At 41.4% G+C, this 14736-nt stretch overlaps 1 protein-coding gene across 10 annotated transcripts in view; it reads right to left on the bottom strand.

Annotated features, from left to right (window-relative positions):
- Positions 1–14736, bottom strand: part of LOC119958360 — a 93674-nt gene that overhangs the window by 17484 nt on the left and 61454 nt on the right. For 9 of the 10 annotated variants that reach the window (XM_038786818.1, XM_038786820.1, XM_038786823.1 and 6 more), the window contains 4 exons: positions 14303–14320; positions 13042–13062; positions 3940–3960; positions 1814–1834 (listed from right to left, as the gene is read on the bottom strand). In XM_038786818.1, coding sequence (XP_038642746.1) covers positions 1814–1834; positions 3940–3960; positions 13042–13062; positions 14303–14320 — 81 coding nt within the window. Of the gene's footprint in view, positions 1–1813; positions 1835–3939; positions 3961–7006; positions 7452–9556; positions 9578–13041; positions 13063–14302; positions 14321–14736 lie in introns of those variants that run through there. The other variant, XM_038786828.1, reaches the window with a different exon arrangement.

The following is a 14736-nucleotide window of genomic DNA, read 5'->3' as shown; positions in this document are numbered from 1 at the left end:
CAAGATCATGGATCTGCTTCTGAGGCTGTATGAGGCTCTGGTCCGACCCCATTTGGAGTATTGTGAGCAGTCTTGGACCCCATATCTAAGGAAGGATGTGCTGACTTTGGAAAGGGTCCAGAGGAGGTTCATAAGAATGATCCCTGGAATGAAGGGCTTGTCGTATGAGGAGCGGTTAAAGACTCAGGGTCTGTACTCGTTGGCGTTCAGAAGGATGAGGGGGGATCTTACTCAAAGTTACAGGATACTGTGATGCCTGGATAGAGTGGACGTAGAGAAGATGTTTCCACTTGTAGGAAAAACTAGAACCAGAGGACACAATCTCAGACTAAAGGGACAATCCTTTAAAACTGAAATGAGGATGGATTTCTTCAGCCAGAGGGTGGTGAATCTGCCGAACCTTTGCCGCAGAAGGCTGTGGAGTCCAAATCAGAGTGTCTTTAAGACAGAGATAGATAGGTTGTTGATTAATAAGGGGATCAGGGGTTATGGGGAGAAGGCAGGAGAATGGAGATCAGACAAATGTCAGCCATGATCGAATGGCGGAGCAGACTCGATGGGCCGAGTGACCGAATTCAGCTCCTATGTCTTATGGTCTTATCTGACATTCCTTTGTCAGGTATTCAATGAAGCTTTCATGCAATTAAATATAACGAAAATTGTTTGGGGTACAGAATTTATTTCAACCTTGCTAAGTTCTTCAGTTGAATCAATTTTCATTACGGTCTGGTTAATGATCACATTTCCGATAGGACTGATTTTAAGAGCTCAGAAAGCCTCCAATAGGACAGAATTATATATTCACATTATAACCCGATGGTAATCTGTCCAACAGCTATTTGAAATATTCGCCTTATTTTGAGCATTGCCTTTATTAATGAGCATACGCTGGTTGGGGCGGTAGATGCCATGGGTGATGTGTTGGGCAGGCTGGGTAGATGTGGACGGCACTTGATGCAGTGTCGCAAGAGACAGACCTCCAACACTTGATAAGATGCAACACGATTTTATTTAACGTCTTAACTATTATACATATTCAACTGTGGGTTGACACTGTGCTGACTTGACTGGAGACCTAGTACTACCCTGACCAGACTTACTAGCTACCGCATGGTGTTTGCACTGGCTATGCTCACGAGCTCTGACTGTCTCAGAGGCTGGGTCCAGAGAGAGCGGGAAAACTGGTGCCCTCTGGCTTTATAGTGGTTGTGTCCTGTCTGGTGATTGGCTGCTCTGTGCTGTGTGCTTCCTGGTCATCCTGTGTGTCAATCACTGCCTGTCTGCACTCCATTATATACAGAGATGTATATTATGACAATGGGTTTAACCACTGTCAACTGCTTTGACAAAGAGTCATCGGACTCGAAACGTTCGCTCTTTTCTCTCCCTACAGATGCTGCCAGACTTGCTGAGATTTTCCAGCATCTTCCCCTTCGGTTTAACCACTGTTGTTGCCTTCAGATACTCTCCCTGCCCTCCGAGCATTATTGGAATCACCAAGTGAGAGCCTGGTGGCTGGCTTCGCCTGGACAGGATCTGAAATTTGCTGTTATCATATTTCATTGGGTCAGCTGAACATTTTGTCAATTAGAAATGTCAGTCCTGCTCTACCTTCGCGGAACAAAAACATATATTCATCCCTTGACCTGCATTGACCCCGTGAATACTTTGTAACGAGGGAATAGACGTCAATGTGCAGGGTAATTGGTGAGAGACGGGGTTTGTGATTGGCCGCCATCAACATCTTTTATTATTCAGCGCCTGTGACCTTATTCCGTGTTGAAAATCAGATCAGTAAAATTAAAATCATTACCTTTGTTGTAGTAGCTGTTTCCTGCGGAAAGCAAAGAATAGATTGGTGTTAACAGTTTCTGGAGACAGTGTTTTGGAAATCTACATTTTGAAAGCAATTAGATTCCCAATTGGAACATTCAACAACACAAGCATTATAAGGTTGGTGTGGTTCTTTCAAACATTCAATGAAAATTTCCATTCAAATTATTTTATTTTCATGGTTATTCCTATCTCCTTCCTTTGTAGGCAAATATCTAACTGTTTTGCATCAATGTAGAGAATAAAATGCAAATTTCTCTCCATCATAGTTTATGTATTTACCTAGGTTTTGAACTAAAGTTTACCATTCACACCCAAATTTCAACTTGCTTAAGTTATTTATGGCTCTAATTTATACTTGAATTATTTGGGGACAATCCTGCATGAGTTGTGTAAGTTGCTTTCTTCTCTCTGTTATTTAATGCCGTTTTTAAAGATTTCATCATTTCAAATAAGTCAGAACTGTACGTCAGCAGTGCAGCAATATGTATAAAACAACAAAAATACTGCAGATGATGGAATCCAAAACAAGAAACAGGTTTCTCTGCTGATAGATGGGACAGGCCTGCTGAGTTTTTTCAGCAATATTGTTAAATGTGCAGTGTGGTCTGGTTAATGATCACATCTCAGAGCAGGACAGACTTGAGTGACCCAGAAGGATCCTGATTGGATAGGATTATAAGTTCATTTTGAAGCTGCTTCTTCGCTAGTAGGTAAGTTGGAAATAATTGGCACAGCTGATTGGATAGAACTATCTCTTTTAACGTTAAACATTCAGCTGCTGGACAATTCCAGCCAATGGTATGAATGACTTGCCCCAATGTTGACCATTGCCTTCACTGCTGACTGTACGCAGGGGAGTTAACCATGGCTATTCTCACTGTTGCTATCTTTCAATACTGATAGTTCATTGCCTGTGTAATCATAAGGGGAGAGGCCAACGACCAGATATTTCCGGACACGATCATAAGGTCAGCTAAACCTCTAGTCAACTACAAAATTTGGGCAATACTAATTTTTGCTGTTTTTTGGAAAAAAAATATATTTTCCTTGTCGAGTAATTTTGAGAACAGAAAATTCTCCTAATTAATACTTTGTAGTGAGGGATTAAATGTGAATGTACAGCGAGCGTAATGGTGCATTGAAGGGATTGCGTTTGGCTCTCATCAATATCGTTTCTGCTCGGAAACTGTCACTCTGAGGGGAGTGGAATATATAAAATTAAAGATAACTCTTTACTAGGATAATAGTTGTAATCTGTGGAACAAACAGATTGGAGTTAACATTGTTTGCAGAGAACAAATTGATATAGTACATTTACACAAAACCAGTTCAACAATCGTTACCTTGCACAATGTTTCACAAAGTGCGGTTCGCGACCCACAGGAGGGTGTCAGAAGGGTCACGGAGTGCAGTGTCTCAAAAATATAAACCGCAGGGATAAGAATAAAAAAGGGCAGACTAGGAACAGAGAATGTCATTTGAAATTCAGGCAAGAAATGAGGGAAAGATCAGGAGTGAGGCTGATATAGCAATGATTGTACAGGAGAGTTGAAGGTGGCACAGTAGCAGAGTGGTTAGCACTGTTGCTTTGCATCACCAGGGTCCCGGGTTCGATTCCTACTTGGGTCACTGTCTGTGCGGAGTCTGCACGTTCTCCCCGTGTCTGCGTGGGTATCCTCCGGCTGCTCCGGCTTCCTCCCACAATTCCCGAAAGACGTACTGTTAGATGAATTGGACGTTCTGAATTCTCCCTCTGTGCACCCGAACATGCGCCGGAATGTGGCGACGAGGGGATTTTCACTGTAGCTTCATTGCGGTGTTAATGTAAGCCTACTTGTGACAACAATAAAGATTATCTTGTCTGTAGGTGGGAATGCGGACTACATCTTCTAATAACAGAAACATACACAATTCCTGACCAGTAATTGCAATAATAGCAAATAAACCCCATGAGTACGGTGTGACAAGGGAGTAGATGTCAATGTACAGGGAGATGGGGCAGTGGTGGGATTTGTGATTGGCCGTCATCAACATCTTATATTGTTCAGTGTCTGTGTCCTTATTCCTTGTTGAGAAACTGATCAGTAAAAGTAAAGACATTACCATGGGATTGGCCGCCGTATCCTGTGGAAAGAATAGATTGGTGTTAACACGTTTTGACAGAATCTATTGGAAATCCACATGTTTAACATAATTAGTTCTACAACTGGAACAATAAATGGTGCAAGGATTATGGGTAGCATTGGCTCTTTCAAAAATTAAATTAAAATTACGAATCATAATCATTTTATTTTAGTTCATTAATTTTCCATCCGTTCCATCGATGAAGATTTATCTTGCATCAATCCAGAGAGTAAAATATAAAATTTGCTCCATCACAGTTTATTTGTTGAACATTGCCATTCACACTCACTTCATTTCAACATGCTTCAGTTATTTATGACTCTAATTTATACTCGGATTATTTGGGACTGATCCAGTATGAGTTGTGTGACATTCTCCTCTTTATTATCTAATGCAGTTTTTTGTTAACAATTCATTGTTCCAAATCGATCAGAACTGAATGACGACAGTGCAGTAATGTTTCTATATATTTGATCAATTAGCCTTGCGGTCTGGGTAATGGTCACTGAGCAGGGCAGGACAGACTTGAGTAACTCAGAAAGCTCTGTATTGGATAGAATTATAACTTCACTCTGTTCCTAACTGTTGACCAACAGGCATGTTGGAAATATTTGACACAGCTGATTGGATAGAACTATCTCATTTGTTGTTAAAAACATCCAGCTCCTGGACTATCCCAGACAATAGTCTGAATGACTTGCCCCGATGTTGATCATTGCCTTCACTGCTGACTGTAAACAGGTTGGGGAGGTAAATGCCATTTACCATGGCTATTCTCACTGTTGCTGTCTTTCAATACTGTTCGTTCATTCCCTGCGTTACAGGAATCATAAAGGGAGAGGCCAAAGACCAGCAATTCCTGAGCAGGGTCTAAAGTTTGCTGTTATCTTTTTTTGATAGGTCAGCTGAACCTCTAATCAACCACACAATTTGGTAAATATCATTTTAAGTTGCATTTAGAACTATAGTATATTTTTACCTTGAGTAATTTCAGAACAGAATATTAACTGAATACCGCATTCAGACGGAGAATCGCTCGTCAGCTGAGAATCGGGGGTGTTTCGTGCACCCCCCCCTAGGTACCCTCTTGCCCCAGCCAACCCATCAATGAGATGGGCAAGCTCCAGCGCAACCAGTACCACCTGCCTGGCTGGGGTGAGAATGTGTGAGGCGTCGAGTGCTTATGTGCAGTTCCTGCTTGTCAGGCTCCCCAGTGCCGATCCCGACCCCGTCGTATCGCACATGGGCATGCATTGGAATTGCCCGAATTCCATGTACTAGCCCAATTAATGTCCTACATTGCTCCAGGACCAGAGTCACTTTTGGTGCGGTACAATACTCGCGATTCACTCCCATCGACAGTTTTGTTCCTCACTCTCTCTGGTCTTATTCGTTGGGGTGCAACAGATCTCGGAAAATAAAGACAATACTTGCCATAATTTCCATATCCTGTGGAACAAACAGATTGGTGTCAACACCGTCTGCAGAAAATGACTTGGAAATCCACATTTTCGATCCAAGCAGTTCAGCAATTGGCACTTATAGCACGGCGCTGATTTGGGTCTTTCCAAAACTAAAGGAGCATTCCTGTTTCATTTCAGTTTTTTTCATCACTTCTCCCTTTTCCGATCAACATCGAATTACTTCGCATCAAGGCAATATTTATCTCCATGACAAATTCTAGCTTGGCATTAATTTTCACAAACAAAACACATTTTACCCTTCAGCCCCGCTTCATTTCAATTTATTTAAGTTAATTTTGGTTCTATTTTTTGATAAGATCATTTGGGGACAGATAATATATGAGCTATCTATTGAGCTATCTAATATATAAGCAGATAACACAAAGATATGCAGAGTGACAGATAGTATTGAGGAAGCAGGGGGGCTGTAGAAGGATTTGGACAGGCTAGGAGAGTGGGCGACGAAGTGGCAGATGGATTACAATGTGGAAAGTGTGAGGTTATGCACTTTGGAAGGAAGAATGGAGGCATAGACTATTTTCTAAATGGGGAAAGGCTTTGGAAAGCAGAAGCACAAAGGACTTGGGAGTCCTTGTTCAAGATTGTCTTAAGGTTAATGTGCCGGTTCAATCAGCAGCGAGGAAGGCAAATGCAATTTTGACATTCATGTCGAGAGGGCTAGAATACAAGATCATGGATCTGCTTCTGAGGCTGTATGAGGCTCTGGTCCGACCCCATTTGGAGTATTGTGAGCAGTTTTGGACCCCATATCTAAGGAAGGATGTGCTGACTTTGGAAAGGGTCCAGAGGAGGTTCATAAGAATGATCCCTGGAATGAAGGGCTTGTCGTATGAGGAGCGGTTAAAGACTCAGGGTCTGTACTCGTTGGCGTTCAGAAGGATGAGGGGGGATCTTACTCAAAGTTACAGGATACTGTGATGCCTGGATAGAGTGGACGTAGAGAAGATGTTTCCACTTGTAGGAAAAACTAGAACCAGAGGACACAATCTCAGACTAAAGGGACAATCCTTTAAAACTGAAATGAGGATGGATTTCTTCAGCCAGAGGGTGGTGAATCTGCCGAACCTTTGCCGCAGAAGGCTGTGGAGTCCAAATCAGAGTGTCTTTAAGACAGAGGTAGATAGGTTGTTGATTAATAAGGGGATCAGGGGTTATGGGGAGAAGGCAGGAGAATGGAGATCAGACAAATGTCAGCCATGATCGAATGGCGGAGCAGACTCGATGGGCCGAGTGACCGAATTCTGCTCCTATGTCTTATGGTCTTATCTGACATTCCTTTGTCAGGTATTCAATGAAGCTTTCATGCAATTAAATATAACGAAAATTGTTTGGGGTACAGAATTTATTTCAACCTTGCTAAGTTCTTCAGTTGAATCAATTTTCATTACGGTCTGGTTAATGATCACATTTCCGATAGGACTGATTTTAAGAGCTCAGAAAGCCTCCAATAGGAAAGAATTATATATTCACATTATAACCCGATGGTAATCTGTCCAACAGCTATTTGAAATATTCGGCTTATTTTGAGTCAAAGAGTCATCGGACTCGAAACGTTCGCTCTTTTCTCTCCCTTCAGACTTGCTGAGATTTTCCAGCATCTTCCCCTTCGGTTTAACCACTGTTGTTGCCTTCAGATACTCTCCCTGCCCTCCGAGCATTATTGGAATCACCAAGTGAGAGCCTGGTGGCTGGCTTCGCCTGGACAGGATCTGAAATTTGCTGTTATCATATTTCATTGGGTCAGCTGAACATTTTGTCAATTAGAAATGTCAGTCCTGCTCTACCTTCTCGGAACAAAAACATATATTTATTCCTTGACCTGCATTGACCCCGTGAATACTTTGTAACGAGGGAATAGACGTCAATGTGCAGGGTAATTGGTGAGAGACGGGGTTTGTGATTGGCTGCCATCAACATCTTTTATTATTCAGCGCCTGTGACCTTATTCCGTGTTGAAAATCAGATCAGTAAAATTAAAATCATTACCTTTGTTGTAGTAGCTGTTTCCTGCGGAAAGCAAAGAATAGATTGGTGTTAACAGTTTCTGGAGACAGTGTTTTGGAAATCTACATTTTGAAAGCAATTAGATTCCCAATTGGAACATTCAACAACACAAGCATTATCAGGTTGGTGTGGTTCTTTCAAACATTCAATGAAAATTTCCATTCAAATTATTTTATTTTCATGGTTATTCCTATCTCCTTCCTTTGTAGGCAAATATCTAACTGTTTTGCATCAATGTAGAGAATAAAATGCAAATTTCTCTCCATCATAGTTTATGTATTTACCTAGGTTTTGAACTAAAGTTTACCATTCACACCCAAATTTCAACTTGCTTAAGTTATTTATGGCTCTAATTTATACTTGAATTATTTGGGGACAATCCTGCATGAGTTGTGTAAGTTGCTTTCTTCTCTCTGTTATTTAATGCCGTTTTTAAAGATTTCATCATTTCAAATAAGTCAGAACTGTACGTCAGCAGTGCAGCAACATGTACAAAACAACAAAAATACTGCAGATGATGGAATCCAAAACAAGAAACAGGTTTCTCTCCTGATAGATGGGACAGGCCTGCTGCGTTTTTTCAGCAATATTGTTAAATGTGCAGTGTGGTCTGGTTAATGATCACATCTCAGAGCAGGACAGACTTGAGTGACCCAGAAGGATCCTGATTGGATAGGGTTCTAAGTTCATTTTGAAGCTGCTTCTTCGCTAGTAGGTAAGTTGGAAATAATTGGCACAGCTGATTGGATAGAACTATCTCTTTTAACGTTAAACATTCAGCTGCTGGACAATTCCAGCCAATGGTATGAATGACTTGCCCCAATGTTGACCATTGCCTTCACTGCTGACTGTACGCAGGGGGGTTAACCATGGCTATTCTCACTGTTGCTATCTTTCAATACTGATAGTTCATTGCCTGTGTAATCATAAGGGGAGAGGCCAACGACCAGATATTTCCAGACACGATCATAAGGTCAGCTAAACCTCTAGTCAACTACAAAATTTGGGCAATACTAATTTTTGCTGTTTTTTGGAAAAAAAATATATTTTCCTTGTCGAGTAATTTTGAGAACAGAAAATTCTCCTAATTAATACTTTGTAGTGAGGGATTAAATGTGAATGTACAGCGAGCGTAATGGTGCATTGAAGGGATTGCGTTTGGCTCTCATTAATATCGTTTCTGCTCGGAAACTGTCACTCTGAGGGGAGTGGAATATATAAAATTAAAGATAACTCTTTACTAGGATAATAGTTGTAATCTGTGGAACAAACAGATTGGAGTTAACATTGTTTGCAGAGAACAAATTGATATAGTACATTTACACAAAACCAGTTCAACAATCGTTACCTTGCACAATGTTTCACAAAGTGCGGTTCGCGACCCACAGGAGGGTGTCAGAAGGGTCACGGAGTGCAGTGTCTCAAAAATATAAACCGCAGGGATAAGAATAAAAAAGGGCAGACTAGGAACAAAGAATGTCATTTGAAATTCAGGCAAGAAATGAGGGAAAGATCAGGAGTGAGGCTGATATAGCAATGATTGTACAGGAGAGTTGAAGGTGGCACAGTAGCAGAGTGGTTAGCACTGTTGCTTTGCATCACCAGGGTCCCGGGTTCGATTCCTACTTGGGTCACTGTCTGTGCGGAGTCTGCACGTTCTCCCCGTGTCTGCGTGGGTATCCTCCGGCTGCTCCGGCTTCCTCCCACAATTCCCGAAAGACGTACTGTTAGATGAATTGGACGTTCTGAATTCTCCCTCTGTGCACCCGAACATGCGCCGGAATGTGGCGACAAGGGGATTTTCACTGTAGCTTCATTGCGGTGTTAATGTAAGCCTACTTGTGACAACAATAAAGATTATCTTGTCTGCAGGTGGGAATGCGGACTACATCTTCTAATAACAGAAACATACACAATTCCTGACCAGTAATTGCAATAATAGCAAATAAACCCCATGAGTACGGTGTGACAAGGGAGTAGATGTCAATGTACAGGGAGATGGGGCAGTGGTGGGATTTGTGATTGGCCGTCATCAACATCTTATATTGTTCAGTGTCTGTGTCCTTATTCCTTGTTGAGAAACTGATCAGTAAAAGTAAAGACATTACCATGGGAGTGGCCGCCGTATCCTGTGGAAAGAATAGATTGGTGTTAACACGTTTTGACAGAATCTATTGGAAATCCACATGTTTAACATAATTAGTTCTACAACTGGAACAATAAATGGTGCAAGGATTATGGGTAGCATTGGCTCTTTCAAAAATTAAATTAAAATTACGAATCATAATCATTTTATTTTAGTTCATTAATTTTCCATCCGTTCATCGATGAAGATTTATCTTGCATCAATCCAGAGAGTAAAATATAAAATTTGCTCCATCACAGTTTCTTTGTTGAACATTGCCATTCACACTCACTTCATTTCAACATGCTTCAGTTATTTATGACTCTAATTTATACTCGGATTATTTGGGACTGATCCAGTATGAGTTGTGTGACATTCTCCTCTTTATTATCTAATGCAGTTTTTTGTTAACAATTTATTGTTCCAAATCGATCAGAACTGAATGACGACAGTGCAGTAATGTTTCTACATATTTGATCAATTAACCTTGCGGTCTGGTTAATGGTCGTTGAGCAGGGCAGGACAGACTTGAGTAACTCAGAAAGCTCTGTATTGGATAGAATTATAACTTCACTCTGTTCCTAACTGTTGACCAACAGGCATGTTGGAAATATTTGACACAGCTGATTGGATAGAACTATCTCATTTGTTGTTAAAAACATCCAGCTCCTGGTCTGTCCCAGACAATAGTCTGAATGACTTGCCCCGATGTTGATCATTGCCTTCACTGCTGACTGTAAACAGGTTGGGGAGGTAAATGCCGTTTACCATGGCTATTCTCACTGTTGCTGTCTTTCAATACTGTTCATTCATTCCCTGCGTTACAGGAATCATAAAGGGAGAGGCCAAAGACCAGCAATTCCTGAGCAGGGTCTAAAGTTTGCTGTTATCTTTTTTTGATAGGTCAGCTGAACCTCTAATCAACCACACAATTTGGTAAATCTCATTTTACGTTGCGTTTACCTTGAGTAATTTCAGAACAGAAAACTAACTGAATTAATACCGCATTCAGACGGAGAATCGCTCGTCAGCTGAAAATCGGGGGTGTTTCGGGCACCCCCCCCTAGGTACCCTCTTGCCCCAGCCAACCCATCAATGAGATGGGCAAGCTCCAACGCAACCAGTACCACCTGCCTGGCTGGGGTGAGAATGTGTGAGGCGTCGAGTGCTTATGTGCAGTTCCTGCTTGTCAGGCTCCCCAGTGCCGATCCCGACCCCGTCGTATCGCACATGGGCATGCATTGGAATTGCCCGAATTCCATGTGCTAGCCCAATTAATGTCCTACATTGCTCCAGGACCGGAGTCACTTTTGGTGCGGTACTATACTCGCGATTCACTCCCATCGACAGTTTTGTTCCTCACTCTCTCTGGTCTTATTCGTGGGGGTGCAACAGATCTCGGAAAATAAAGACAATACTTGCCATAATTTCCATATCCTGTGGAACAAACAGATTGGTGTCAACACCGTCTGCAGAAAATGACTTGGAAATCCACATTTTCGATCCAAGCAGTTCAGCAATTGGCACTTTTAGCACGGCGCTGATTTGGGTCTTTCCAAAACTAAAGGAGCATTCCTGTTTCATTTCAGTTTTTTTCATCACTTCTCCCTTTTCCGATCAACATCGAATTACTTCGCATCAAGGCAATATTTATCTCCATGACAAATTCTAGCTTGGCATTAATTTTCACAAACAAAACACATTTTACCCTTCAGCCCCGCTTCATTTCAATTTATTTAAGTTAATTTTGGTTCTATTTTTTGATAAGATCATTTGGGGACAGATAATATATGAGCTATCTATTGAGCTATCTAATATATAAGCAGATAACACAAAGATATGCAGAGGGACAGATAGTATTGAGGAAGCAGGGCGGCTGTAGAAGGATTTGGACAGGCTAGGAGAGTGGGCGACGAAGTGGCAGATGGATTACAATGTGGAAAGTGTGAGGTTATGCACTTTGGAAGGAAGAATGGAGGCATAGACTATTTTCTAAATGGGGAAAGGCTTTGGAAAGCAGAAGCACAAAGGACTTGGGAGTCCTTGTTCAAGATTGTCTTAAGGTTAATGTGCCGGTTCAATCAGCAGCGAGGAAGGCAAATGCAATTTTGACATTCATGTCGAGAGGGCTAGAATACAAGATCATGGATCTGCTTCTGAGGCTGTATGAGGCTCTGGTCCGACCCCATTTGGAGTATTGTGAGCAGTTTTGGACCCCATATCTAAGGAAGGATGTGCTGACTTTGGAAAGGGTCCAGAGGAGGTTCATAAGAATGATCCCTGGAATGAAGGGCTTGTCGTATGAGGAGCGATTAAAGACTCAGGGTCTGTACTCGTTGGCGTTCAGAAGGATGAGGGGGGATCTTATTCAAAGTTACAGGATACTGTGATGCCTGGATAGAGTGGACGTAGAGAAGATGTTTCCACTTGTAGGAAAAACTAGAACCAGAGGACACAATCTCAGACTAAAGGGACAATCCTTTAAAACTGAAATGAGGATGGATTTCTTCAGCCAGAGGGTGGTGAATCTGCCGAACCTTTGCCGCAGAAGGCTGTGGAGTCCAAATCAGAGTGTCTTTAAGACAGAGGTAGATAGGTTGTTGATTAATAAGGGGATCAGGGGTTATGGGGAGAAGGCAGGAGAATGGAGATCAGACAAATGTCAGCCATGATCGAATGGCGGAGCAGACTCGATGGGCCGAGTGACCGAATTCTGCTCCTATGTCTTATGGTCTTATCTGACATTCCTTTGTCAGGTATTCAATGAAGCTTTCATGCAATTAAATATAACGAAAATTGTTTGGGGTACAGAATTTATTTCAACCTTGCTAAGTTCTTCAGTTGAATCAATTTTCATTACGGTCTGGTTAATGATCACATTTCCGATAGGACTGATTTTAAGAGCTCAGAAAGCCTCCAATAGGAAAGAATTATATATTCACATTATAACCCGATGGTAATCTGTCCAACAGCTATTTGAAATATTCGGCTTATTTTGAGTCAAAGAGTCATCCTACTCGAAACGTTAGCTCGTTTCTCTCCCTACAGATGCTGCCAGACTTGCTGAGATTTTCCAGCATCTTCCCCTTCGGTTTAACCACTGTTGTTGCCTTCAGTTACTCTCCCTGCCCTCCGAGCATTATTGGAATCACCAAGTGAGAGCCTGGTGGCTGGCTTCGCCTGGACAGGATCTGAAATTTGCTGTTATCATATTTCATTGGGTCAGCTGAACATTTTGTCAATTAGAAATGTCAGTCCTGCTCTACCTTCTCGGAACAAAAACATATTTTTATTCCTTGACCTGCATTGACCCCGTGAATACTTTGTAACGAGGGAATAGACGTCAATGTGCAGGGTAATTGGTGAGAGACGGGGTTTGTGATTGGCCGCCATCAACATCTTTTATTATTCAGGGCCTGTGACCTTATTCCGTGTTGAAAATCAGATCAGTAAAATTAAAATCATTACCTTTGTTGTAGTAGCTGTTTCCTGCGGAAAGCAAAGAATAAATTGGTGTTAACAGTTTCTGGAGACAGTGTTTTGGAAATCTACATTTTGAAAGCAGTTAGATTCCCAATTGGAACATTCAACAATGCAAGCATTATCAGGTTGGTGTGGTTCTTTCAAACATTAAATGAAAATTTCCATTCAAATGATTTTATTTTCATGGTTATTCATATCTCCTTCCTTTGTAGGCAAATATCTAACTGTCTTGCATCAATGTAGAGAATAAAATGCAAATTTCTCTCTTTCATAGTTTATGTATTTACCTAGGTTTTGAACTAAAGTTTACCATTCACACCCAAATTTCAACTTGCTTAAGTTATTTATGTCTCTAATTTATACTTGAATTATTTGGGGACAATCCTGCATGAGTTGTGTAAGTTGCTTTCTTCTCTCTGTTATTTAATGCCGTTGTTAAAGATTTCATCATTTAAAATAAGTCAGAACTGTACGTCAGCAGTGCAGCCAATATGTATAAAACAACAAAAATACTGCAGATGATGGAATCCAAAACAAGAAACAGGTTTCTCTCCTGATAGATGGGACAGGCCTGCTGAGTTTTTTCAGCAATTTTGTTAAATGTGCAGTGTGGTCTGGTTAATGATCACATCTCAGAGCAGGACAGACTTGAGTGACCCAGAAGGATCCTGATTGGATAGGATTATAAATTCATTTTGAAGCAGCTTGTTCACGAGAAGGTAAATTGGAAATAATTGGCACAGCTGATTGGCTAGAACTATCTCATTTGACGTTAAACATTCAGCTGCTGGACAATTCCAGCCAATGGTATGAATGACTTGCCCCAATGTTGACCATTGCCTTCACTGCTGACTGTACGCAGGGGAGTTAAGCATGGCCATTCTCACTGTTGCTATCTTTCAATACTGATAGTTCATTGCCTGTGGGCAATCATAAGGGGAGAGGCCAACGACCAGATATTTCCGGACACAATCATAGGGTCAGCTAAACCTCTAGTCAACTACAAAATTTGGGAAATACTAATTCTTGCTGCTTTTTGGAAAAAATTTTATTTTCCTTGTCGAGTAATTCTGAGAACAGAAAATTCTCCTAAATAATACTCTGTAGTGAGGGATTAAATGTGAATGTACATCGAGCGTAATGGTGCATTGAAGGGATTGCGTTTGGCTCTCATTAATATCGTTTCTGCTCGGAAACTGTCACTCTGAGGGGAGTGGAATGTATAAAATTAAAGATAACTCTTTACCAGGATAATAGTTGTAATCTGTGGAACAAACAGATTGGAGTTAACATTGTTTGCAGAGAACAAATTGATATAGTACATTTACACAAAACCAGTTCAACAATCGTTACCTTGCACAATGTTTCTCAAAATGCGGTTCGCGACTCACAGGAGGGTGTCAGAAGGGTCACGGAGTGCAGTGTCTCAAAAATATAAACCGCAGGGATAAGAATAAAAAAGGGCAGACTAGGAACTGAGAATATAAGTTGAAATTCAGGCAAGAAATGAGGGAAAGATCAGGAGTGAGGCTGATATAGCAATGATTGTACAGGAGAGTTGAAGGTGGCACAGTAGCAGAGTGGTTAGCACTGTTGCTTTGCATCACCAGGGTCCCGGGTTCGATTCCTACTTGGGTCACTGTCTGTGCGGAGTCTGCACGTTCTCCCCGTGTCTGCGTG

The sequence above is a fragment of the Scyliorhinus canicula genome, chromosome 29, assembly GCF_902713615.1.
Source record: "Scyliorhinus canicula chromosome 29, sScyCan1.1, whole genome shotgun sequence".
Lineage (NCBI taxonomy): Eukaryota > Metazoa > Chordata > Chondrichthyes > Carcharhiniformes > Scyliorhinidae > Scyliorhinus > Scyliorhinus canicula.
The sequence above is the reverse complement of the archived record's forward strand: the minus strand, read 5'-3'. Positions and strand labels throughout refer to the sequence as shown.